Raw genomic sequence first — 23,809 nt, forward strand, 5'->3', positions numbered from 1 at the left:
GCAAACAGAAAGGGCACTGACCACCACAGGAGGGGATGTCTGAGGGTGTTTGTGGTCGTTGGACGTAGTTGCCACATTTGTACTCCTATCAGTGCCCCTGATTGAAGGAAAGGAGCGATGGATTGTGGTTAGGGAGAAGGTTTCCTTCCGTAATTGAAAGAGTCGCGTTGTTAACTGTGGAAAAGGACCTTCTGTTAATCAGTGTGCGCCTGTTAAAGGTGACAAAAGGCTTTCCGGTTGTTCTAGAGGAGCGTGTGTGTGTGTGTGTGTGTGGGGGGGGGGGGTCTTTGGTTTCTGACCGGGGGGCGTAAAGCCAAACTGGGTGTTGGTGAGCTGAAGAGCCTGCATGTGTACACAGCATGGCTGGTTAGGAGAATAGCTAATTATGAATAACTAATGCTCTCATTTGCATGATTAGAATTTAAAGCCCTATCAGAGAGCTGCACCACTCCTGACTGAGACGCGTGTTTGAGTAACTGACTGCTGACGTGATTCCGTCTGTCCAGCAGCATGGTGAGAGCTCGAGAAATTCCTGGAGGAGCCGAGGCTGTTCCCTGTGCGTGCGGACACTCCCACATTCCCTGGCCATTCGAGGGGGGGATGGGGCAGAAGAGCATTTATCCCATCAGACACGACATTCCACTTGTATCCTGGCGACCGTGAATGTCACCCGAGGATTGTTGGTCTTTCCCGTTTATGTTGGTCATACATACAAGTAACTGTGGTCATCTTTTTACTCATCTTTTACTCACCTGTAGATAAGAAACCAGTGTTTCCCACCAGAACAAAAACAACAGCAAAAACGCTCGGCCAGCGGAGTTTATGGTGTCGTTTCTAAGGATCCTTAGGAAACGTCTGGAAGCTCCTGGATTGATGTCCTTGTTCTTGGCGTTCTTCTCTTTGAACTGGACTGTGGCCTTCATTCTGCACACTGCTCAGCTGTCTGAGAGGAGCCCCCACCCAAAGAATGCCTGGATGCTGAGGGGGGTATGTCTCAGGGTTTGGGTGGGGGTGGTGGTGGTTGGTTGGTGTTGCTACTGAGGAGAGGATATGCTCAGGCATTTGGGCTTTGGAAGTCTGTTGGAAGCTTGAGATTTCCGAGGTCGCTGTGGGGTCACAGGCTGCTTTACGATCCATGTTAACAATGGAGATTCTGTTTCGTGTGACAGTAATGGATTTTTTTTTAAGTAATGGTTTTTCGGCATCATGGAAGAATAACCCCGGCAACAGCAGTGCATTCAGGCCCCTAACCCTGTGTGCCCTAACCCCGGGAACAGCAGCGCGTTCAGGCCCCTAACCCTAACCCCTAACTCTGTGTGACCTAACCCTAACCATAACCCTGCGTGACCCTAAGCCAGCAGTGAGACTGCTAACCTTAACTCTGACCCTGACCCTAAGCCGAGACGCGTTGCGTTGGTCGTTCAGCGTGTGGGGTTGTCTGGGCGCTATGCTGCTCGACCAGTCGGGGCGTGGAGTGACCCACGATCTGATGAGACCAGCTGAGGATTTTTGTGTACAGAATTAGGAAAGAAATGCAAATGGCTTGAAAGAAAATAGAAAAAGACTGACGAGAACTTTGAAATGAACTGAAGGAAACATACTGACATACGCGTGATGACGATGGTGGTGATGAAGATGGTGACTAATTGCATTTGTATTTCTACTTCACTTCTGTTATGAAGGATGGATAAAGAACTCGTTCCCTGTTTGTTTAGGCGACGACGTCAACATTCAGTATGATATCAGCACTCCGCCCTCGGACATTGTCCATTCACGCGTGCCCGATTCATTTGAGGTCATCACTCACAAATCGTACTGGGGCTTGTCAGATAAACAGATGCCCCGTGCATTGCGTTGCAGGAGCAGATCTGTTACGAACCTCGTCAGAGTGACGTGGCGTGACTCCCTGAGGGATAACGAACACCAGCATTAATAACAGCCACCTTTATTATCAAGGATCAAACGCCAAGATCTGCTACGGAAAAATGGCGCTCTTAAGGTTGTGTGCGCGTGCATGTCGTGTTTCTCTGAAACCTTGTACTTCACTACAATGTTGAATCTCTCTCGCTCTCTTTTATTTATATATGTATGTATGTATATGTATGTATATATGTATATATATATATATATGTATATATATATGTGTATATATATATGTGCGTGTGTGTGTGTGTGTGTGTATATATGTGTGTGTGTGTGTGTGTGTGTGTGTGTGTGTGTGTATATATATATATAAATAAATAAACACACGTACCAACAGTCCTGTATGTTGGGATACTGTTGGAAGATAGTGACCATAGTGATAGATGTGGTGATCTCAACATCAGGACCAAGGAACACGAAAACCTTGAGGGCAGAGCTGGAAAAAATGTGGGGGTGAAGGCGACCGTGGTTCCCGTGGTAACCAGAGCACTAGGGGCTGTGACATGCAAACTGGGAGAACGGCTCCAGCAGATCCCAGGAACAACATCCGAGATCTCGTTCCGGAAGAGTGCAGTCCTGGGAACAGCAGAGATGCGCAGTACCCTGAGCGCAGAGATTTTATTGGTAGTTGAGAGTATTTGCTCATGTGCTGTATGTGATGCAGCCTGAATTCACATTCCGGTGTTCTTCCAACATCAGTTCATCTCTCTCTCTCTCTCTCTCTCTCTCTACCCTGTATGGCTGACTTAAAACAAGTCTTCCTCAAACTTGCTTGTATATGTGTGCTTGATTCGCTGCTCAGGTGGCGAAGGCCACAGGATGACGATGAGGAGTTGTGGGCTGGTTCACATCCAGGACTACGTGGAAACGCGCGTCTGCACTCCAGTGCCGGTCCTGACCTCGTTACCCCACCCCGTTCACACCAGGCCAAAAGAGCCCCAAACCCCCAGCGCTGACCCCGTTAGGGTTTTCTCCTGGCGGACATGGAGATGTAGCAGATCTGGAAGGAAGGAAATTAGGGCGTAAATGAGGAAGGGGCGCTCGGGATCGTCGCTCAATTCAAAGAGCAGAACAGAGCGAGCGACGGACGTTCTTCAACCTTTTCCTCCACTTTGGTTTTCTCCTCTCATGTCCTCCCCCCATCCTTTCTGAGGTTTTGTGTGTGGAGTGGGGGGGGGGGCGCGAAAGCAGCGTGTGAAGTGCCGAGGCAGCCAATCGGGAGCCTCGCTCCTCTACCCACCAATGGGACGTGCCAAACCAGCTGGGGATTAGGACCGCTCGCAAACACTTTCACGTCCCTCTTTTGCTTCCTTCCTTCACCCTCTTTATTTATTTATTGCTTTCACTCCTTTTTTTCTTTCCCCGTTTGCTCTGCGTGGCCAAAAAAAACCCCCAAACTAATTTCAGCCGCCATCAGTTCCTTGGCGGGGGCTGGCGAGAGTGGAGCAGCAGCGCGCAGGTTCAGCACAGAACTGGAGGCTCTCTGAGCGCATCTCTCCGAGCCAAGCCGGTTCTGTAATCTCCAGGTCTGTGAACTAGAGAGCTGCATGAATCCTCTGAACATAAAATGACCTTGAAACCACTGATCATTTACGCACACCACACACACCACACACATATCAAACAGCTCCTTTGATATCAGCTTACATCTTCTAAGGCAGAAGCCCAAACTAAGGCTGCGTATTGTTTTTCCAGTATCGGCACGGCTTCGTACGGTTCCATATAGCTCATGCCGTGATCCGCACTAGACGATGCTGATGCGTGTCTGTGCCTGATGTCCTGCACCCAGTAGTGCCTCCTCCAGGAACGCACAGGGAAAAATGCATGGCGTGCTGGACAGACACCTGGCAGGACGAACGGAGACGGTCTGAGCGTCCGCGTCCAAGATCTCGAGCACAGAGCAGACAGCTGGACTCCAGCCTGCCGGATGTTTTCCCCAACGATAAACGCTCCCTGGAGTTCTGGGCTGTGGGAAAACGTCCCAGTTCAGCGTACCCAATCTGTTCAAGGTCAACGGGGGTCTTCTTTTGTTACAATGACTCTAAACAGTTAAGGCAGAGAAGATGTGAGCGTCTGTGCCATCTCGGAGGCAGTCGTAGGCGAGCATCTGCATAACCGTGTTGTTTTTTTGGGTTGTCATGTTTCTCCCGGGGTTTGCGTGCCGCTTCGCGGGACCGCTGCGTCGAGTACCCTTCTCCCACACCAAAGGATTTTTATGAACTGCCTTTCGTTTTCCTAGAAAAGGAGTTGAGTTGAATCTGTTCACCCGAGAACTCGAGCTTTGAACCGAGCGTGTTGGAGCATTTTCCCGCCGTGAGGTCGTCCCTCTTCCTAATTAGCCCTGTCACTGTGTGGGCGGGATTAGTACTGTAAGTTTTAAAGTGGGGGGGGGGCTTCCCCACTCTGACTGATGTGTTGCATGAGACGCTTTTCCTGTTGGCGTCTACGTTTGACACCCCCCCAGTCTCTGTGTGCTGTCTGCCGTGAGGTCGCACACCAGGTCATGCGTCTGTCTCACGGAAGGCCAACGGACAAGTTTTTACATAGACGCCGACCCGAGATCACACTCCTGTACACGCGCGCGCGCACACACACACGTACGTGCACTCTCTCACACTCACACCCTGTCTCTCTCTCTCACACACACACACACACACACACACACCCTGTCTCTCACACACATGTGCATTCCGTGTCCAGTGTTTGTATCTGAGCCAGCAGTGATGCCCATAGACTCTCAGCAGGGTTGTGGGTGTGCCTGCCTGCACCACCATCAATACTTAATCACCCCATTACGATTCTGTGCGTATTCCCCACACAGGTGACTCGTCTCGCCCGCTAGACGCTGTGTTTGAAGAGACTGGCGTGCCAGTTAACTGCTGGATTCTGCCGTTCTCTGCTGTAGCCCCCAGTTTAGCCTACAGAAGCACATTTTGAAAACTTCTCACTGGAGACTTTTTAATGATTTCTCTCCTGCCCTGTGTGAAGGTCTCTGTTTCATGACACAACAAGGGATTGCATTACTAATCCTTTAAGAACGTGCACAAGACCAGTCTGCCTCACCGTCTTTGCGTCTCGCTCGCGAACACGTCCTCTTTTCCTCCGCTCCCGCTTACATGTTTTCTTATCGTTCTGTCTTTTTTTTTTTTTTTTTAATGTATTTTATTTTTTTAATTTGGAAGCGATTTAAACCTGCTTTCTATTAACAGAGCCTTGATGTTTGTTTCCGTGGCTTTTCTGCTGTCTCTCTGCCCTGTGGCCATAGACAGAGGAGACCAGGTAGCTCACCTGCCTGTCATCTTAGCTCGTGTTTGTTTACAGTAACACAGGACACACACGCTGAAACGTAAACACGCCAGGAAACCATGTAATTAAACGGCGGCAAAACCAGACCGTAAACGCTTAGCGCAGCCTAGGAGGCCTGGAAAGATCTCGGGATTCTGGCAGGAATCTGGAGAGACGGGCGGGAGGTGGAGGAGAGCGTTCAGGAGGTTGAAGTCCGACGCCGTCTGCGTCCTCTGCACTGTGCCTCGTTTACAAACTCATCACAGAACAAATCAACATCTCCCTTCAACTCCGCCAGAGTTCAACGCGTTTTCTCTTTAAGAGTAGCGTTGCTGAAGATATAACTCACACCGTCTTTAACTCTCTCTCTCTCTCTCTCTCTCTCTCTCTCTCTCTCTCTCTCTCTCTCTCTCTCTCTCTAGTGCACAGGAGAGAGAGAGAGAGGGAGAGAGAGAGACTCAATGAAAGATGACGGAGGAGGTGATTGTTATAGCCAAGTGGGACTACGACGCTCAGCAGGACCAGGAACTGGACATCCGGAAGAACGAGCGCCTGTGGCTCCTGGACGACTCCAAGACCTGGTGGAGGGTGCGCAACGCCTCCAACCGCACGGGCTACGTCCCCTCCAACTACGTCGAGCGCAAGAACAGCCTGAAGAAAGCCTCACTGGTGAAGAACCTGAAGGATACATTAGGTGAGCTAGTGTCCCTCTGTGGGTGTCGCCCATACCCGCGTGGGTCCTAATTCCATGCTAATCTGCCATCATACCCCACATTAGCTCAGCCACTTGCAGGGGATGTCCGGGGCTCGGCCCAGTCTGGCGTCTCCCAGGTCCCACAGGCTGTACTGGGACAATGCCTACATACTGGCCCTTACGCATACGTCATTCTTTAGTTTTCATTCTGCGCTAGTTCAGGATTATGTGATTGCTAGGCTCAGGTTTACAGCATGTAAATATTGAACTACGTGAGTAGTGCGTGTTGTGTATCCATGTGGTTTCTCCCAGTTTGCCCGAGTCCTGCTTTTGATGCACTAAACGTGTTCACCCTCTCACTGTTCCGACTCATTCCTGTTTCCTGGAAGCTGAAACCAGTGTGCACCTTTCGAAAAGATTCAGGTGTAGGCCATTAGCATAAACGCCAGCGGAACGGGATTGGCTGTAGCAGAGGAGGATGGTTGACGTCAGAGGTCATTTCTGGCTCTGCAGAAAAGAACACTTTCTTTTGCCCTTTTAATGATTAAGCAGATTTCCTTTTAAAACACTGAGGAATAGTATTTACCTGTTGGCATTAATAACACCCGAGGTCCAAGGCCCAGTGACGATGAGTTCGAAGAATGTCCTTGTATGACCCCATGTTGTCATTACTGCGTTTATAGGCCCAGGTGCTGGTTCCTGACCCACACACCCCTGCCAGGGTCCAGGCCAGCTAAACCAATGTGTGCTGTCCATTCATGTACATGTACCTTTATGGCATTTATCTGACGCTTTTATCCAAAGCTACTTACAAGTACAGCTTCAGTAATTGAGGGTTAAGGGTCTTGCTCAGGGGCCCAACAGTGTGAACTTGGCAGTGGTGGGACATGAACCAACAACCTTCTGATTAATAGTGGAGTACCACTGAGCTACCTGCAGACCACAGAACGAGTTCCTTGTGAGTCTGGCCAGAAAACAGAAAACATACTCTGGTTTCTCCCCTTTCCAGAAAACTGTGGATTAGGATTTGTTAGTTATTTTCCCAAATGTGCTAGGATTAAAAGTAAAAGATATAGCTGGACATATAAGACAACATGTCCAGTACACAGGACATTTACAAACAGCACTTCCAGGACATGGGCAGGAGCTGATGAAAGCGGTGATTGTTTGAGAAGTTTCATAGATGAGGGGAAAAAGATTGTGAATATAGAGAGAGTGTTGGACCAAAGAGATTTCCAGATTATGGATAATGGAGTATAGAATCGCAGCGGACTAAAGGTTTACAAAGCGATGTTTTTCATCTTCTCGCGCCCCTGCGAGGCCGCCCTGCGTTACCCCGTTGTCTTCTGTTTTGTTTTTTTTTAAATTCTCCTTCCAGATGATCATTAATCGGCTTCACTAATGAGTCCTGAAGCGCGGGCCGCGGTGGCGATCAATAGTTCTGTAGAAGAGAGGAGGGCACGCGGGAGGGCCAACCGCCCGGCGGAAACGGCGCTGATGCTTTCAGACGGGGCTGAGTGGAAAGAGCTCGTTACGCAGCTCGCCGAGACGGCACGCCATCTCGCTCACTCACACCGAGAGCCTCCCTGAGAGCAATTAACCAAGTTCAAGGCTCAAATTACCCACCAGATCGATAGGCGCCGGTTCACCGAACTTTCTGATGCGCATTTATCGCCGTTCTGTGCTAGAATGTTCATCTCGTTGATCGTCACTAACGGGGGCAGATTAAAAACACAACCTGTAAATGCTGGAGGTTAAATGCCTGCAAATCCCGTTGAGCCGATACGTTGCCGCGGCTCCCCCCGACGTCCCCTGCTGTAGCCTCGAGCCGTCTCAGCTGCCCTGGCTCCTCCCACCACCCCCTGATGCCCCCTGATGTAGCCCACCACACCTCCACCCCACCCAACTACTCTCCGTTGCCCTTGATGGACGTTCTCGTGCTTGATGGGTTTTGGACACGCACACACCATCGGAACCACACTAGGACTTCTAGAAAACCAGAGAAGACATTAATTGCTTTTTTTTTCATTTTATTATTGGTTATTTATTTTTCTTTCACAATTTGTATTGCTCCTTATATCTATATTATTATTGTTATTATTGTGGTGACCGTTGCCAGAGGAGGATGGCCCCCAAGTTTGAGTCTTGCTTCTTCTCGAGGGTTCTTCCTCGTGCTCTAGGGAGTTCTTCCTCGCCACTGTTGCCCCTGGCTTGCTCACTGGGAGCTTGGACTTGGACATTGGTAAAGCTGCTTTGTGACAACATCTGTTGTAAAAAGCACTATGGAAATACATTTTGATTCCACTGATTTGAAAAGCAACGTAACCCGGTGTTAAGTTTTTGCTTAATGTGGCCGAAATTTGTTGGTGGTCTTCAGTAACTTAATAATCAGTTCGCAGTTTCTGTTGTACAGTGTGGCCAGTCGTGGGTCAGCATGAGAAAAGTCTGTAATAGTCAGAGTTCAATGCTGTCCAGCGGTCAGTCGGTACGGTGGTGCTCTGGTTTTGTCTTACAAGTTGTCCTGTTTTCCAGTTAACTCTACAAAACTCTTCCTGTAGATGTGTGTGTGTGTGTGTGTGTGTGTGTGTGTGTGTGTGTGTGAGTGGGGTGCGCATGCGTAATTTTATCTAATAATGTGATGTAAAAAATTGCTTAAATCAGGACACTTATGATAGAATATCAGTATGACATTTTACACATTTTCTCTTTGTTTTAAATTCATAGACACACTTGTCTGAATAATTTTTTTGTTCGTTTGTTTAAATCATTTACTGTCACTCACATTCTTGGAGTTGTTTTCACATCTTAAAACCTCTGGCATTCCGATTGTCCTGATGTGTCTCAAGGACACAGCTTTGAGTGACAGCCTCAGGTTCTGCACAGCCATGGCTGAGCGCTGTGTGCCGCCCTTAGTATTGCCCCTGACTGTACGGCTGTGTACGCAGCGTATGTGGGTAAGAGAGCAGCCATGCACGCGGCTCCCGCAGCACCTGCAACCTTCGTTGCCGCTCGGCGACCCCTCACCCCACCTCCCCATGTCTGTTTTCGTTTTGAGGTTGTTGTTGGGGTTGTTTTTTTTTTTTTGGGAACGTGTGCGTTAGCGTAACTTCTACACTTAAGTGTTAGATGAGCAGGCGCTACGCTACATCACCCCCACACCACTTCCACCCATTCTCCAGTTCTGCGCTGGGCGCCCACTATTCGCACCTTCCGTTCATCAGCATCAGTTCCTTTCAGTTGCCCGGCTTGTGCTGCGTCTTTGGCCGCGCTACAGTAGCAGTGTTGCTTTAAGACTGAGAGCCGATCACCTGAGCCAGGGCCGTGTGTGTGTGTGTGTGTGTGTGTGTGTGTGTGTGTGTGTGTGTGTGTGTGTGTGTGTGTGTGTGTGTGTGTGTGTGTGTGTGTGTGAATGTGCTGGTAAGGGGATGATTGTGTGTGTGTGTGTGAATGTGCTGGTAAGGGGATGATTGTGTGTGTGTGTGTGTGTGTGTGTGTGTGTGTGTGTGTGTGTGTGTGTGTGAATGTGCTGGTAAGGGGATGATTGTGTGTGTGTGTGTGTGTGAATGTGCTGGTAAGGGGATGATTGTGCGTGTGTGTGTGTGTGTGTGTGTGTGTGTGTGTGTGAATGTGCTGGTAAGGGGATGATTGTGTGTGTGTGTGTGTGTGTGTGTGAATGTGCTGGTAAGGGGATGATTGTGCGTGTGTGTGTGTTGGTGTTGCTGCGTCTCGTGCACAGCCATATGCGTTCCATCTCTGTCTCGTGTAAAATGACTTGATTTGCTTTGTACATAGCTTCTCTCATTCTCTGGCTGATGCCTCTGATTTTTAAAATGTACTGGCGTTTAACGACACTCCAGGATACTCCTGCTAGCTCTGCAAGAGTTCTGAGTTCTGGCATCTTCGTATCTTCTGTACCACGGGGTCACTGGCCACCACACAGGATCTCGTCGGACCACACCCTCTGACGCGCCGGCATCCACCTCCTGCCTCTTTCCTGGCTGCCGTGAGATGGCCAGCTCCGCCATTCTGCCCCCTGCTGGCTGGGAGGCCCATCGCACCGCACCATCCCGAGACTTTATTACTGCCACCTGTGGAGGCTGTTGTGTCCTACTTAGCATGAATCAATTTATCTGTCCCATTTACTAGGATTTAAATAGACACGGGCGCCTCTTCAACAACAGACGTGTTTCTTTCCAGTGATTTACGTTGTGTGTTGCGCATGGTGTGTGTGTGTGTGTGCTGCTTGTTTATAGAGCCCCGTGTCTCTGATCATTTCCGCTCTCCTCCGGTGTGGGTTTAACCCTTTACCTGCTTTGTTAGAGTTCTTGTTCTTCCCCTTATTAGTTTTAATCGTGCTCTGGGACTGTTGAGGAAAGGTGTCTAATGAAGTAGAGGGATTTGGTCCACTGCTGGATTAAAGAAACTGGACGCTTCTGTGTCCCGGGTGTAGTCTCTCCCAGAGTTGTACTTAACTGTGTGTGTCCCATCTGTGTTTCTCTCAGGACTCGGGAGAACGAAAAGGAAGCCGAGCGTGCGCGACGCCTCCCCCACGCCGAGCATGGAAGCCGAGTATCCATCCAACGGGAGCGCGGGAATGAGTGGCGTGGGCGGAGCCGAGCGGATCTACGACCTGAACGTCCCTGCGCTGGTGAAATTCTCTTACGCGGCCGAGCGGGAGGATGAGCTCAGCCTCGCCAAGGGCGACCGCGTGGTCGTCATGGAGAAATGCAGCGACGGCTGGTGGAGGGGCAGTCACGCTGGGCGCGTCGGCTGGTTCCCCTCCAATTACGTGCGCGAGGAGACCGGCTACGAGGACGGGGGCTACGGCGAGCCGCCGGGCGGACTCCGCCCACTTGGGGCGGGGCCGGCGGCGAACGGGCGGGCGGCGGGCGGGGTGATCCACACGGTCCAGACTCTGTATCCCTTCAGCTCCGTCACCGACGAGGAGCTGAACTTCGAGAAGGGCGAGACCATGGAGGTGCTGGAGAAGCCCGAGAACGACCCCGAGTGGTGGAGGTGTCGGAACAGCCGGGGCGTCGTGGGCCTGGTGCCCAAGAACTACGTGGCGGTGCTTAGCGACGGGTCAGTCGGCAGAGGCCCCACCTCCGGCCCCGGGACGCCACGCACCAGCCACCTCGAGCCCTCGCGGACCGGCAAGTTTGCCGGGAAGGATTGGTACTACGGCGGTGTGACACGGCACCAAGCGGAGTGCGCACTTAATGAGCAAGGGACAGAGGGCGACTTCCTGATACGAGACAGTGAGTCATCGGTAAGGCGAGAGACTTCCTGTTTAATCCACGACACGGAGACCAAGTCTCATGCCACTAGGGCTTCTTATTTCTCAAATAAGTGCGTATTTATTTGTTCAGTATTTGTTTATCTGAGTTAATTGAAAAATAAAGTTGTATATATTTTTAAAAAGTGCCCACGTGCAGCTCGATGTGTGACCTTAGAAAAGCCGGCATGTAAAACTTTGGTTACTCTCGCCCCCTTGTGGTGAGACTTTATAAATGCTGTCTCTCACTACTTGGCTTCCTCTCTCCGCGTCTGTCTCGCCCCCACAAGCCCAGTGACTTCTCCGTGTCTCTGAAGGCCGTGGGGAAGAACAAGCATTTCAAGGTCCAACTGCAGGACGGCGTCTACTGTATCGGCCAGCGGCGCTTTGGCAGCATGGAGGAGCTGGTGGAGCACTACAAGAAGGCTCCCATCTTCACCAGCGAGCAGGGCGACAAACTCTACCTGGTCAAGCCCCTGGCTTGAGCTCCCTGGCTCCCCCTGCTGGACTCTCTGCCTCTTCCTGCTGCGCTCTCTGTCCTTTCCTGATCTCTGTGTCCGCCCTCTGCTCCCACGCTATCACCTTCTTGGACGTCTCCCAAGCCTCGGGGCTTCAGACGGGATCCCCTACTGAGCAAAGAGGATTTTCTGTAGTTTTTTTTTATGTCTGTCACGCCCCACCCACCCACCACCACCATCCTAGCCAGGCTGTCAGGTAGCAACCTGATGTTCTTTTAAGCTGAAATGTCCATATGGCTGTTGGCTATCTTTTTATATATATAAAAACAAGTGAATTCCAGCCTCCGTGGAGGTCCCAGTAACACACACGGTCTGCTGCCACCTTCACTAAGTGAACACCATTACTGTGCTCTTTGTCTCTGATTGGCAGCCCCTCTGCCAATCGGACTCGGACTCTGATCAGGTAGCGTTAGTCCGAGGCTGCGTCCCCTCTCACTGCAACTCGGACTGTGCGTCCCCCTCAGAGAGCCAGTGTTCCCCCCCCCCCCCCCCCCCCCAAGGGCCAGTGTGCAGGCGGACTGTGTCCACCCCCCCAGCCAACGGGCCAGTGTACTGGCTACCTCTCATACAGCCTCCACTGTGGCCTTCAGAATCCAGCCGCTGAAAGCTAACCGGACGCGGCCCCGTCACTTCTAACACTGTAACTAAACTGTGCACTTTCTCTCTTGCGCTTGCCATTTCCTCTCTCTCTTTCCCTCTCTCCCCCTCCACCCCTGCTGGGACTGCTTCAGCCCTGAAGCTGACCCCAACTGCCGAGGTCCACCACTGAAGCTGTGGGCCCGGCCTACTCGCTGTTCCGGGTCTTACTGTGCCCAGCTCAGCGGGACTCTTCAGGGTATCTTCAGGTTCAGGGTGCATTACGAAAGAGGTCCCACCCATCGACTGCCGGTGCTCTGCAGGAGGTCGAGTGATACCTGTGTGTGTGTGTGTGTGTGTGTGTGTGTGTGTGTGTGTGTGTGTGTGTGTGTGTGTGTGTGTGTGTGTGTGTGTGTGTGCGCGCGCGCGCTGCCCAACCAGAGAGTCTGAACGAGCATCTCTTCAGTCACATGTGGCACCTGTTTCCCCACTGCTATGCTCAGTGTCTTGCAGTGTGCACATGGACACATGCAAATCTTCCCCAAGTAACACTCATGCCTAGCTGATTGTGAACACTAATGTAAGAGTAATAATACACACAAAAACACAAAACATTGTTTTTCCTCTTAATTTTTGCCATAGCTGTTTACCAATTAGTGTTGATCAAGGGACTCTCAGCTTTGTTTGAATGTTATTGAGCATTGTTATTTAATTCCACTGTATATATATCTCTATATATATCTACACACACACGTGTGTGTGTGTGTGTGTGTGTGTGTGTAGATATGTAGATATATGAAGATAAAGATTAATCATATATGAATCATTTAGATCCAGCATTATGGTACTGTACTAGGGACAGTGTGGTGAGAATTAAAATACTTTTGTTCAATAAAAGTTTTTCAGAATAACAGTGAATGGCTTTGTTGAAATTTTTACTTAACTCTTTATCAACTGTTTTTGTTCACCCTTTCTGACTGCAGTTCTGGTTTGTAAATGTACTGCATTCTAGACATACAGTACAGAATGAAGAGAGTATTACTGATCTACATGCACGCGGGTGGGGACACACTGTAGGCTGCAAATGAGCGCGCGCGCGCACGGGCGAAGAGCGCGTGGGGCGCTTGGTATTTTCGCGTCCCAGGCTCAACGTGCACCAGATGACATATTAAATAGTAAAGTAAACGCGAAAGATGGGGGAGATCACATTGTGTGGACTGGGAATGAGGGGAAAATGACCGAGGGACTCGATCAAAAGTGTTTCAGAGGAGAATAATGTCAACGCAAAAATAAAAGTCACAACGGTAACACAGAAAAAGCACAAAAGGAGTGCAGCCCCTTTCTCAAACTGCAGAACTTTCCCACCAGTTCATGTCGGGTTCTGGGTGCAGCTTATGTCTGTCTGGAACATCACCAGCAAACAAACTGCTGCATGTACATTATAGTGAAATATTAACTATATTATATTAACTGAATATAATATACTGTTTCTCTGGAGACTGTACTTTACTACAGTTTGGTACACTGCAGTTACTCATAAGTGATTTAATGAGCTCCGTTCTGATTGGCTGGCCTGTGTGTTGCGCCTCATTCAAAAAGCGCTCAGCAAGAGTGTGCCGGAGTGAGTGGGCGGGGCTAAACTGACAGGATGTCGGAGATATGTAAATGAGTGTCACAATTCTTTATTCCAATAATGCGAGGGAAGGTGAGGTTCCTATACACAGGTCCTGTAACTCGTGGTGTGAAGCAAGCTTGCTTCATACAGCTTTTGGTGCTCCAAGTCGGTTCACGGTTTTCTCCCTCTCCGGTTCGTTCCCGAGACTTCTGATTCCTGCACCGTTCGACTGCTCATCTCACGAGAAGTGAGGAAAAAAGGATGCGACACCGGAATCCGCGCCGCTGTGTAAACGCACCCGTTTGAGCGCAGTCGGCTCAGAGCCGCCAATATGTTGCTTTTTTTTTTTTTTAAACATTATGCTTACCCACAAAAGCCATGACCCGAATACGTTATACAGCAGATCAATTAGTAGTTCTGGTGAGGGAAAAAAGTTTGTTTTCTTGCCTTGCATGTTATATCCATATTCAGGGCCACAACCAGGGGATTAGCGGACCAGCAAAAGACATGACATTGTGCGCCAATGGAAAAAAACCCCAAACAAAAACAAAAAACCTTTACGTTCTAGTAATGTTTTAGGGCTCTGGTCAGTCACAGAAGTCCCCCCTCTAAGGTGCCTCTGTCCATATTAGCCAGAAGAAAGTCTTAATGTTTCTTATTGGCATAGTGCAGAAGGCTTCATATGATCATGTGCATGTGCTGTTTTCTCTGTAGGATTCGCTCTGTTGTCTCTGTGCATCATAAACAGTTGAAGAACCACTTCGTAATGTATCCCAGTAGAAGAAGAAGAAGAAGAAAAAAACCATCGAAAAATAACAGCATATTCCGACTTCCATGGTTTTTGAAGTACAACAACAACAAAAAAAATTGGCATGGCTTGTAGGAATTCTATATCGGCATTCTGATATAGGACCACGCTTTACAAGAACCTCTTAAACATTGCACCTTTTGTTTTAATTCTGTTTTCTTAGTGTTTTAATAAGGAGCACAGGGTCAGCATATTCAGGGTCAGCATACTCCATTAAACGTAAGCAGCAGGACTCGGGTTCGAAAGCTGATGTCTGGTGCTGTGGTTCTTCGCGTCCCTCTGTCTGTGTCCTCAGTGGCTACCGTCCAGTGAGGGGGAGGCAGAGAGATGCGGAGCTTGTTGTTGGGCCAGAATATGGGTACGCATGGACCCGTGAAGTACAAACAGGGCACTTTATCCGTTAGGTGCCATCCAGCGTCATGGGAGAGACACCTCAGGAGACGGGCACGACTTTACTACAGCTTTACTACTGTACTTTCGCAAGATCTGTCTGGTGGTGTATAAGTCACTGCTAACACCTTCAGGTAGGTCCCTGGAACTGGGTTCCCTGCTGCAAAATGAGTTGGTTTTGCTGGCTTTTCTGCATGTCTTCACTGAAAATGTGGTTTCCAGGGGGCATAGATGCTTGTCAAGCATCTTGAATAGGTTATATTTGCAGTTACAACTACATAATACTGTTTGCCCAAATGCTTGTGATCAAACTTGCTTTGTTAAAAATGTGCAGCCCGTCGTATGGGGCGTTCAGCTACAGTCTGCTCACAAACAACCAGGCAGTGAGTCATTTTCCAGTTCCAAGTATCGACTTTGTTACTTGGATTTAATGCCAGAAATGTTTCCCGTTTTTGTGCAGACACGGTTGGAAAATGTTCCGTCTGTGCATCTCCGTGTTGCTCTTCACCTTGTTTCTTTGTCTCCTATCTGTGTCAGGTAGGTTTGCTGCCTGAAAAGCTCATCTGAGCATGCAATTCGTATTTCTGGGTTATTCCTGAGCACTTGGGCTGCATGCTTGTCAGCTTCTACTGTAGCCAGACCGGAAACCTCAGAGAAACCAAACCAAACAATAGCTAAAGGTTTTTGGCTAGCTAGGTTCTGGGGAACTGAAACAGATTGGTGTCTCAGTGTAAAGTCCTTCCAGAATTTGAAGTTGAAAAGTGTGAATGTCTGTGTCTGTCACTCTGTAATATTGCTCCATTGTCTCTGTGTCTCTCTCTCTCCCCATCAGGAGTTGAGCGTGAGGAGAGGTCTACTGGTTCAGATGATGGTACACACTATCTTCCACAAACATGATTCATAGATTTGTGGGTCTCTGTTTAAGGATCAGTCAAATATCCTGATTTATGTTTAGATGCGAAGAGACCTACGATTAAAATCTTTTCCGGTGATGGTAATTTTGAATTTGGTCCATTTTGAATGGAGATGTTCCTCAGAGCTCTTCACGTGCTGTGTAGGAGATGTGTCAGCAGGCCACGCCATAAAGCACGGATTGTTTTGCTCTAGATCCCACAAGTGCCGCAGAGAGGAGGAGCGCCCTGCCGTACTGGAACCTCTGGGCTTCGGATTTCTACGGCTGGGTGGAGGAATTGCGAGCCCAGGCAGCGTATGACATGTTACTGGACTTGGCAAAAGCCTACTGGGCTCACTCTCCTCTCGGCAGCTACTTAGGTTACGACTCCATCCCTGATGAAGACGAGAAAGAGGAGAAGACAGACAACTGAGGACCCTGAGCTTTCCCCTTCGCCCTTTCTGGGTGCGCTGTCCCAAAACAAGCTCTTCCGGCATGTGTACTGTCCTCTCACGTTTTAATCCATGTGCTTCTTATGGTGCTTTATCCATCAGTCATTTCTGTCGGATTGACTTTATCAAGCTTCTTAAACTAAATTATGATAACATAATTATCAATGGTGTGCAAAAATAGGATTTGTTTGCGATCATGCGACATGTGATTGATATTTCAGTTGGACCAGTAAGTTTATATTAACGTGCATACATATTTCCGTATCGATTTCTGTAGTATTATAAACTTATCCATCAGCAGTGCTGGATACTTGCCATATATGCTGAAGCATGTTGTCATTTCTATATTTTTTATCACATTGTCTTGGTGGGTTTTTTAATCATTCCTAAGTGGGTCAGTTCCATCATATCCTCTGTGTTGCTCAGGGAGCATTTTCTGAGGCCCAGCCAACTGAACCCTGACCTCACTTTTCTCTGAAATGTTTATTTAGGAGATTGGAATTCTCTATCTCCAACAATGATTAAAGTCTCATCATTATGTTGCTGGCACATATCAAATGCTGCCTTTCCCCGGAATTCACGTTCTTCCCAGAATGTGAAGAATTTGCTTTTCTAGCAAATCAGTTGTAAGTCTATGTTAACCAAAGAAAAAGAGCATAGGCTTGACATTCCTATTTGATGGAGTATTATGGGATAGATTATTCCCTAATGACCCTCTGGTGGTGCAAACATCTGACATTCCACCGTCCCTGCCAGAGATGGACATACCAAACAGAGTGCAGTAACCTCCGTTAACGGAGTCGTCTTTGGTTTTGCCTCCTCTTGTTTTTTTCTCATTTTTATTTAGAGATCGAAGATTGTGGCCTGCTGACCACCTCAATAAACCATATCTAGATTCCAAAGCATATGAAAGTCCAAAATCCAAAGATCTGCAAGGATTTGCCGATTAGTCTCTATGTACGTTTGATGCATTACTGCGGTGTTCTCATCGTGATTTTTTGCTCACACTCATGAACTGTTGACATTTGATAACTCAACCATTTAGGTGTTAAAGGACTGTGTAACGATCAGTGACTTATTTCAGCAACATCAGCAGGTCATCAAGGCAAATACATTTCTGCATTGTTCAGATGTGGATATTCCTTTCTTTCCAAGGAAATCTACTTGACGTTATATAATATCAAAGGACACGGCCAAGTGTTTCTCACAAGTGACTGATCTATACAACTGAATGCTTCTGTCAAACAAATCAAATAGATCTTCTACACGCTCCTGCGTTACACTCTCAGTCTAGGAGGTCTGTCATTAGAGGACATCACACCTCTTCAGTCATCGTCTTTTCCATTAGCTGCAGACAGCCTTACGACTCGTCCTGAACGTGATTTTTCGACCTTAATTTACGAAGACGTACTGAGGACATAAAGCAAGTTAGCAAGTGCATTGGAGGCATAATTGTGCATCACATTCGAGTCACAGCTGCCTCAGGACTGCAGCACGACTAACACATGACTTCCGTGTTGTTTCCCACGTTCTAACTACATAACTCATGCTAGTGTAGTTTGTGTACTGTATCTACTATCAGCAGTTATTTCATTCAAATATTGGTAAGTTGGTGCAAAGTTTGGTGAGAGGAAGACGGTAATTATTAATATTTTATTATTATTTTATTTTATTATTTTTAGGCGAAACCAAGAGCTTCTTCCTGATTCAGATCCTCCCTAACTGACCGCTTCGAATTTGTACACGTGTTCCTGGAGGTTCTGTGCTCAGACCTTTTGCTTTTATACACTATACATGGTACCTCTCATAAATCCTATTTGTGAATACTCGGCATTCATTTTCATTATACTGATGGCGTGCGCGCACGCACACACACAGGGGAAAAACAAAGACATAAAAGTCTGGTTGTCAACTTCCTTACTAAACTCAGACAAAACAGAGTTCCTTCTTTTTAATCCTAAAGCATCTAGAACAAAATAAAAAGCAAAAAAACCCTTTTTTTTAATGCTAAATTTTGGTAGTCTTTCTATTGCACTGGGAGCCACTGTAATCTCGAGCTGTTCTTTTAACGTGCATATCTCCAAAATACCTCAAAACTGAAGAAAAAAAAACGACAGTGAAAAATGAGTTCATGCGTTTATTGCCTCAGGATTGAACTGCAGTAATGTCCTGCTAACTGGATATTAATGTAAAGGTTTAAACAAGTTTCAGTTAGTCCCGACTGCCAAGAACTGGAAAGTTTAGCCTGATATTACGGAAACGGAATTGGCTGCCTGTCAAATTTTGTACTGTGAACCATCATCACTGGTTATCTACTGGCACCTGTAGGTATGACAGTTGCAGCAGAGGAAGGAGTAGATCATCTTTAAAGTTTTATAGCAAATTACAGTAAAAGAAAAACCAACTTCATTATGTGATGTCGGTGTGGACCAGACGAGGAGGATCCCATTCCGAGCCGTCCCTTTGCCCTGCTCTCGGGAAGTTGGTGCTTGCCACCGTCACCTTGGCTTCGTATTGACAAAACGTATTGTAAAATGCGCCACAAAAATCGATTTGAACTGTATTGACTGATACGTGTGTGGGTGTGATGGACGATCCTGTGCCAGCTGTCTCAGGACAGATGAGTTCCATCACTCCCTCGCTACTGTACGCAGCCTTGTGCAGGTATGAATATTGCTTCCCACTGAAATGGGAGCATGGATTGGGAATAAAAAGTGCAGTGTGTGGCTTCTCCAGTCCTGGAACCTGACACCCACTGTTTTAAAGGAACTGCTTGTAGGAAAGTAATGCTAATGTTGCTAACGATGATTTAAAGGGGGAAGAGTTAGTGCTTTGCGAACCAAAACAATGAGGTTTCGGAGACGGCCTCCGTATTATCTTCTTCCCACTTCCATCCTGACCTGGTTTGGTGCCTTTTGGGACAGGCTCATTCTGTTGCATTTCTGTTCTCCCCAAAATCTACATCCCTCTTTACCTGACACTTTTCTCCATTGCATGTTGGCCGTTGGAGCACCGTAGCCGGTCCAGGTCAGAGGGAACTATTGTCTGTGCCAGTCTGGGACTGCACAGACGACCACTGTTCACGGCACAGTGCAGACATCGTGATCCTTCACAGGCACACGCTACTGAGACTGAGACACCTACCCACATGCCTTTGCACATCTCGGAACCCACTAAAAAAACAGATACTGCTGAGAAATTCCTACAAATCTACAGACTTGCCCCTGCGATTGTGAAAAAGAAATCAGAAACGAGTAATAGCTACAATCTTCACGACTGTAGTTTTTTTTTAATGCCTTACTTAACTAGGCAGACAAAATAATGGTTTTAGGGCATCCTGATGGAAATGTTTTTGGTGCATCATAACTGAAAATAAATATATGAACATGAACTCACATCGGGAGAAATGGACACTATAGTGTTCAGTGGTTAAAGTGGTTAAATGGACACTGTAGTGTTCAGTGGTTAAAGTGGTTAAATGGACACTAGTGTTCAGTGGTTAAAATGGTTAAATGAACATTATAGTGTTCAGTGGTTAAAGTGGTTAAATAAACAATGTAGTGTTCAGTGGTCAAAATTGTTAAACAAACACTGTAGTGTTCAGTGGTTAAAATGGTTAAACAAACACTGTAGTGTTCAGTGGTTCCTCGGATATTAAGATTCAAGTGATTCTAAATGTGACTTGCTAGAATCATAAAGTCTAGTTTCTAAAGAAGCTTTTCAAAGGTCCCTGCTTTGAAGAGTCCCTTGTCAAATTGTTGTGACTAAACTGTAAGATTTGTAGGATTTTTATACACTATACATGTTTAATACAGTATGAATTGCTAAATATTTTTCCCCATTTAACGGCACACACAGATGCACTGTGAAATGAAAGAAGATTTGAGATTTAGACTAGGATATTGAAAACAAATGTTGTTTCTCTTGGGAGTAAATTATGCCCCAGTCACTGCAAAATTCCTAACAGCCAAGTTATTTGTTGCATCTCTTGAGTGTATCCAGCTCTGCGGGCGGAGACGACTAACTGATGGCTGACGGCTGATGGCTACGCCGCTGGAGAGATGAAAACCAAAACTATCCCTCCTCTTTTTCCACTGGCCTGTGTGCAGAGTGAAGCTTTACTGTGGAAACAGTTTCTTCAAGTGTGGTGAAAAGACCAGGATGCCTCCCCCTGTGGTCATGTGCAATGTTTCAGATGCACAGAAAATTACCCAGGAACAGTATCAGAATTCAGGGATATGCGTTCTTTTTCGCCATCTGACCATATTCTTCATGAGGAAGAACAGGCCTACAAGTCAGCAGTTTGTGTGTGCACCTTTTGCTCACGTTTTTACAGACACATCGGCTGATGCCTCACTACGCTGAAGCCCAGATCACGCCACATGTTTCGATGTAGCCAGCGTCCAGCTGGAGCATCTGCTACCACAACGGTGTCTGAAAAGCTGCCCGAAGCGCGCGGATGCGCGCGCACCCACACACAGGCCCTTTCTGTTGACTCGTGCTTCGCCACTGGCGGCCCGAATAGTTTCCACTGGGGGTGTTTGCGGGGGTTTTCTGCGACCCTCTATACGCTCCAGATCCGTAGCACGCGCAGTTAACGAGTGCACGCGGACGCAAGGAGAGAAGGAAAAGTCATGACGTCCTCGACTCTTTATCTACGACTCTCCACTTTTCTGGCTGTGATGACCCTGGTGGCTCTCTCAGGTAAACCCTCCCTTGATGTTTTCCCCGTCTTTCTTCTGCGATCTCTTCTCGCGGGCAGCTGCTAGTTTTCCCTTCTGCTCACGAGCTCCGAGCGCCAGTTCTCGCGCCCCCAGGCATTGCTGTTTGCAGCAGATGGTAGAAAACCTCGTTATAGTAAACTGCGGGTTATTGTTATTATAAATTCCTATCTGCGAATATGCATTATCCCATTTTGTCTGTAAATTGGTTTAAATTTGACCCTGGGAGCTGCTGAAGTCTGGAAAAATGCGGCTGTGTGAAGCAGGCAGGCAAATATACCAAAGACAGAAGATTTGTAATTGTCGTGTAATTATGAAGCGCTGATATGGAAGCTCAGAGCAGCTGCCCATTAAGGTAGTACTTTTCCTGGAGCTTGGCGCTGCCTTCCTCCTGAGGGCTCCTTCGGTTTTTAATGACTGTGCCAGATACAGTGAGTTAGACTTTGTGCAAAGAGGGAAATGTGGCACAACCCCCCCAATACTCAAACTATAGCAGCATAGATCCCAACTACAATATATACAATATATATACAATATATTAACCTCAAACCAAATCTATTTTGCTTGCACTTCATTTGGGGGATGTTTATCGCTCATCTGTCTATCTGCTAAATCCCTGGCGCCGCGCGCACTCTGCACGATTCATGGGAATCCGTGTAAGCCTCCAGGGTGGCGTCGTGGTTCCTTTCGAAGATCTTGCTGCACATGTAAAACTAATTCCTGCGTGTCCTGTTTTCCAGCTGTATCCAGTGGGAGCGCTCTGCATAAAATTCTGAAGAAGAGAGAAGGTGACAATGTACTGCTTTACTAATTTGGTCACCGGGTTCTGACCATGAGTACAACGTTTCTGACTGTCGAGAGTTCTTGAAAGTTCTTCAGTCAGTGGCACAAGCCTGTTTCCATAAACGTCCTTCTCCTCCCCACCCTGCGCTTTATCGCCCCCTAGTGGTGGATGAGGTGAAGCCAGTAGCAGCAGTAGCAGTGCCACCCTCCAAGGCCAAGCAGTTCCTGGCTCCTCCACGGAGGCCCAAGAGGAACATCTGGGACCGCAGCCGCCCCGACGTGCAGCAGTGGATCCAACAGTTCATGTACATGGGTTACGACGAGGCGGTGAGTGGAGGAGGTTAGGACAGCCCGGGATACCGTGGCTGACGTCTACGTTACGTTCACTCAGGGACAAAACAGAAGAGTGCAGAAGAATAATACAAAATAAAGAATGAGTGCGCATAATATAGAAACAAATCCAGCTGTCAGGCCCTTTACGGGTTACTAGAGCAACCAGAGGTCGTTGTGGGCTTTTAACACAGATCTTCAGCCATTTTTTCTGAGGTTTATGAAAGTAGAACAGAATCCTTTCCACTACCAGCAGTTGAATGAATTAATTGCAGAATGTGGCTCTGACAGCATCGTTGGCCGACTGCGTGTCGCTTTTCAGCACCCAGTTTACTCATTTTGTCCTTCAAACTTTCCTCACAGAACACCGGGTAGTGCTAGGGCGGACTGATCATTTACCTTCCAGACGTTTCCTCGGTCCTCCTCTTTCATGTACTTTCATTTTGATGGGTGCGATGGGGGAACATTCTACAGAGTACTTCACACAAGCACATTCCTTGCAGCTTTTCTGTCATGTTCTGTATCCCTCCACGTCTACGCTTGGTCCTTTTCACTCGGGGACTGGCACTCAACCTTTAATGCCATTCATAGGCATTTTAACCACGTATTTGTCCTTCTGAAGTAAAGGCTCAGGTGTCTGCATTGCCTCTTGCGCCACTGTGAAGACTGTGCAGGGTAGTTAATGTTCTTGTTTCTCTCATCTGGTAACATCCTATGAATTGCAAATAACCAGCGCAAGCTTGAAAACACCAGCGTCGTCAACAACACACAGTAACCATGCAGGTGTTACTAGATTAACAAAATCCAGTCATCTCCTGTCTGTCCCTCTTGAAAAGTAAGAAAACATGACTATAATTTCCTTTCAGAGGCTGGAGGCCGACCTGTCGTACTGGATGGATCACGCCCGCTCCAGCGACCAAGCGCGTCAGCACCATTATGACGAGAATTCTCCCATTGGACCGCGGTACCCCGGTTCCTACAGGCATGGAGCGGATGTCAACTATGACTACTATTAACTGCCCCCCTGTAATTACCCCACTGGTGCCATAAAGTGAATGCAGTTGTGTGGGTGAGCAGTCCCTTACGTAAAAATAATATCCCCGTCACCTTCGAGCCCTTTTCTTTCCCCATTTTGTTTAGCAGACATGCAGGTTTAGTATGTTTTTAATGGAGTTAACTTGCCTCCTGTTCCTGGGTAATTAGTATGACTTGGAAAAGGGGGGGGGGGGGGACCCTGAAAAAGGACAAGACAATAAATCTACTAATGCTAAATTGTTTTAGAAGGGACCTCACAGTGGGTTTGTAACCTCTCTCCCTATGTAACTCGTCAGCCTGTCCTGTCTAAACAGGCTGACTGCTCCAGCCGTAGCGCGAATGTGCAGATGTTCGTCCTGTCAACCTAACAGGTTATGTACGGCGAAAGAACCAATAAACCTGGTGGCTGGTCAGACGGTTTCCTGTATTACTGCTAACGAACCACTGCACTTTGTTCTATTTTAGGTCAGGAGAAGGCCGCCTACATCTAGTGCAGATAGCTTTGATTGTCA

The 23,809-nt window shown here is 47.8% G+C and overlaps 3 protein-coding genes across 11 annotated transcripts in view; all 3 read left to right on the forward strand.

Annotated features, from left to right (window-relative positions):
• The window catches only part of nck2a (NCK adaptor protein 2a), a 32,258-nt gene extending 19,074 nt beyond the window's left edge, over nt 1-13,184 (forward strand). For 7 of the 9 annotated variants that reach the window (XM_035522970.2, XM_035522966.2, XM_035522965.2 and 4 more), the window contains 3 exons: nt 5,631-5,902; nt 10,405-11,171; nt 11,468-13,184. In XM_035522970.2, the coding sequence (XP_035378863.2) occupies nt 5,677-5,902; nt 10,405-11,171; nt 11,468-11,662 (1,188 nt within the window). In that variant the 5' untranslated portion in view covers nt 5,631-5,676 and the 3' untranslated portion in view covers nt 11,663-13,184. The remainder of the gene's footprint in view (nt 1-5,630; nt 5,903-10,404; nt 11,172-11,467) is intronic. The other 2 variants (XM_035522973.2, XM_081720574.1) reach the window with 1 other exon arrangement.
• A 2,302-nt stretch (nt 13,185-15,486) lies between these two features.
• Nucleotides 15,487-16,722, forward strand: LOC118240803 (otospiralin-like). The gene is made up of 3 exons (XM_035523028.2): nt 15,487-15,621; nt 15,917-15,955; nt 16,192-16,722. Exons 1-3 carry the CDS (start codon nt 15,558-15,560, stop codon nt 16,407-16,409), a joined length of 321 nt encoding a protein of 106 aa, XP_035378921.1. The 5' UTR covers nt 15,487-15,557; the 3' UTR covers nt 16,410-16,722.
• A 4,190-nt stretch (nt 16,723-20,912) lies between these two features.
• Nucleotides 20,913-23,710, forward strand: ecrg4a (ECRG4 augurin precursor a). Its single transcript, XM_027022090.3, has 4 exons — nt 20,913-21,132; nt 21,890-21,937; nt 22,096-22,259; nt 23,129-23,710. The coding sequence occupies exons 1-4, from the start codon at nt 21,063-21,065 to the stop codon at nt 23,276-23,278; spliced, it is 432 nt and encodes a 143-aa protein (XP_026877891.1). The 5' UTR covers nt 20,913-21,062; the 3' UTR covers nt 23,279-23,710.
• The last annotated feature ends 99 nt before the right edge of the window (nt 23,711-23,809 follow it).

Source organism: Electrophorus electricus, chromosome 9 (assembly GCF_041902795.1).
Source record: "Electrophorus electricus isolate QZ-2024a chromosome 9, ASM4190279v1, whole genome shotgun sequence".
Classification (NCBI taxonomy): Eukaryota; Metazoa; Chordata; class Actinopteri; order Gymnotiformes; family Gymnotidae; genus Electrophorus; species Electrophorus electricus.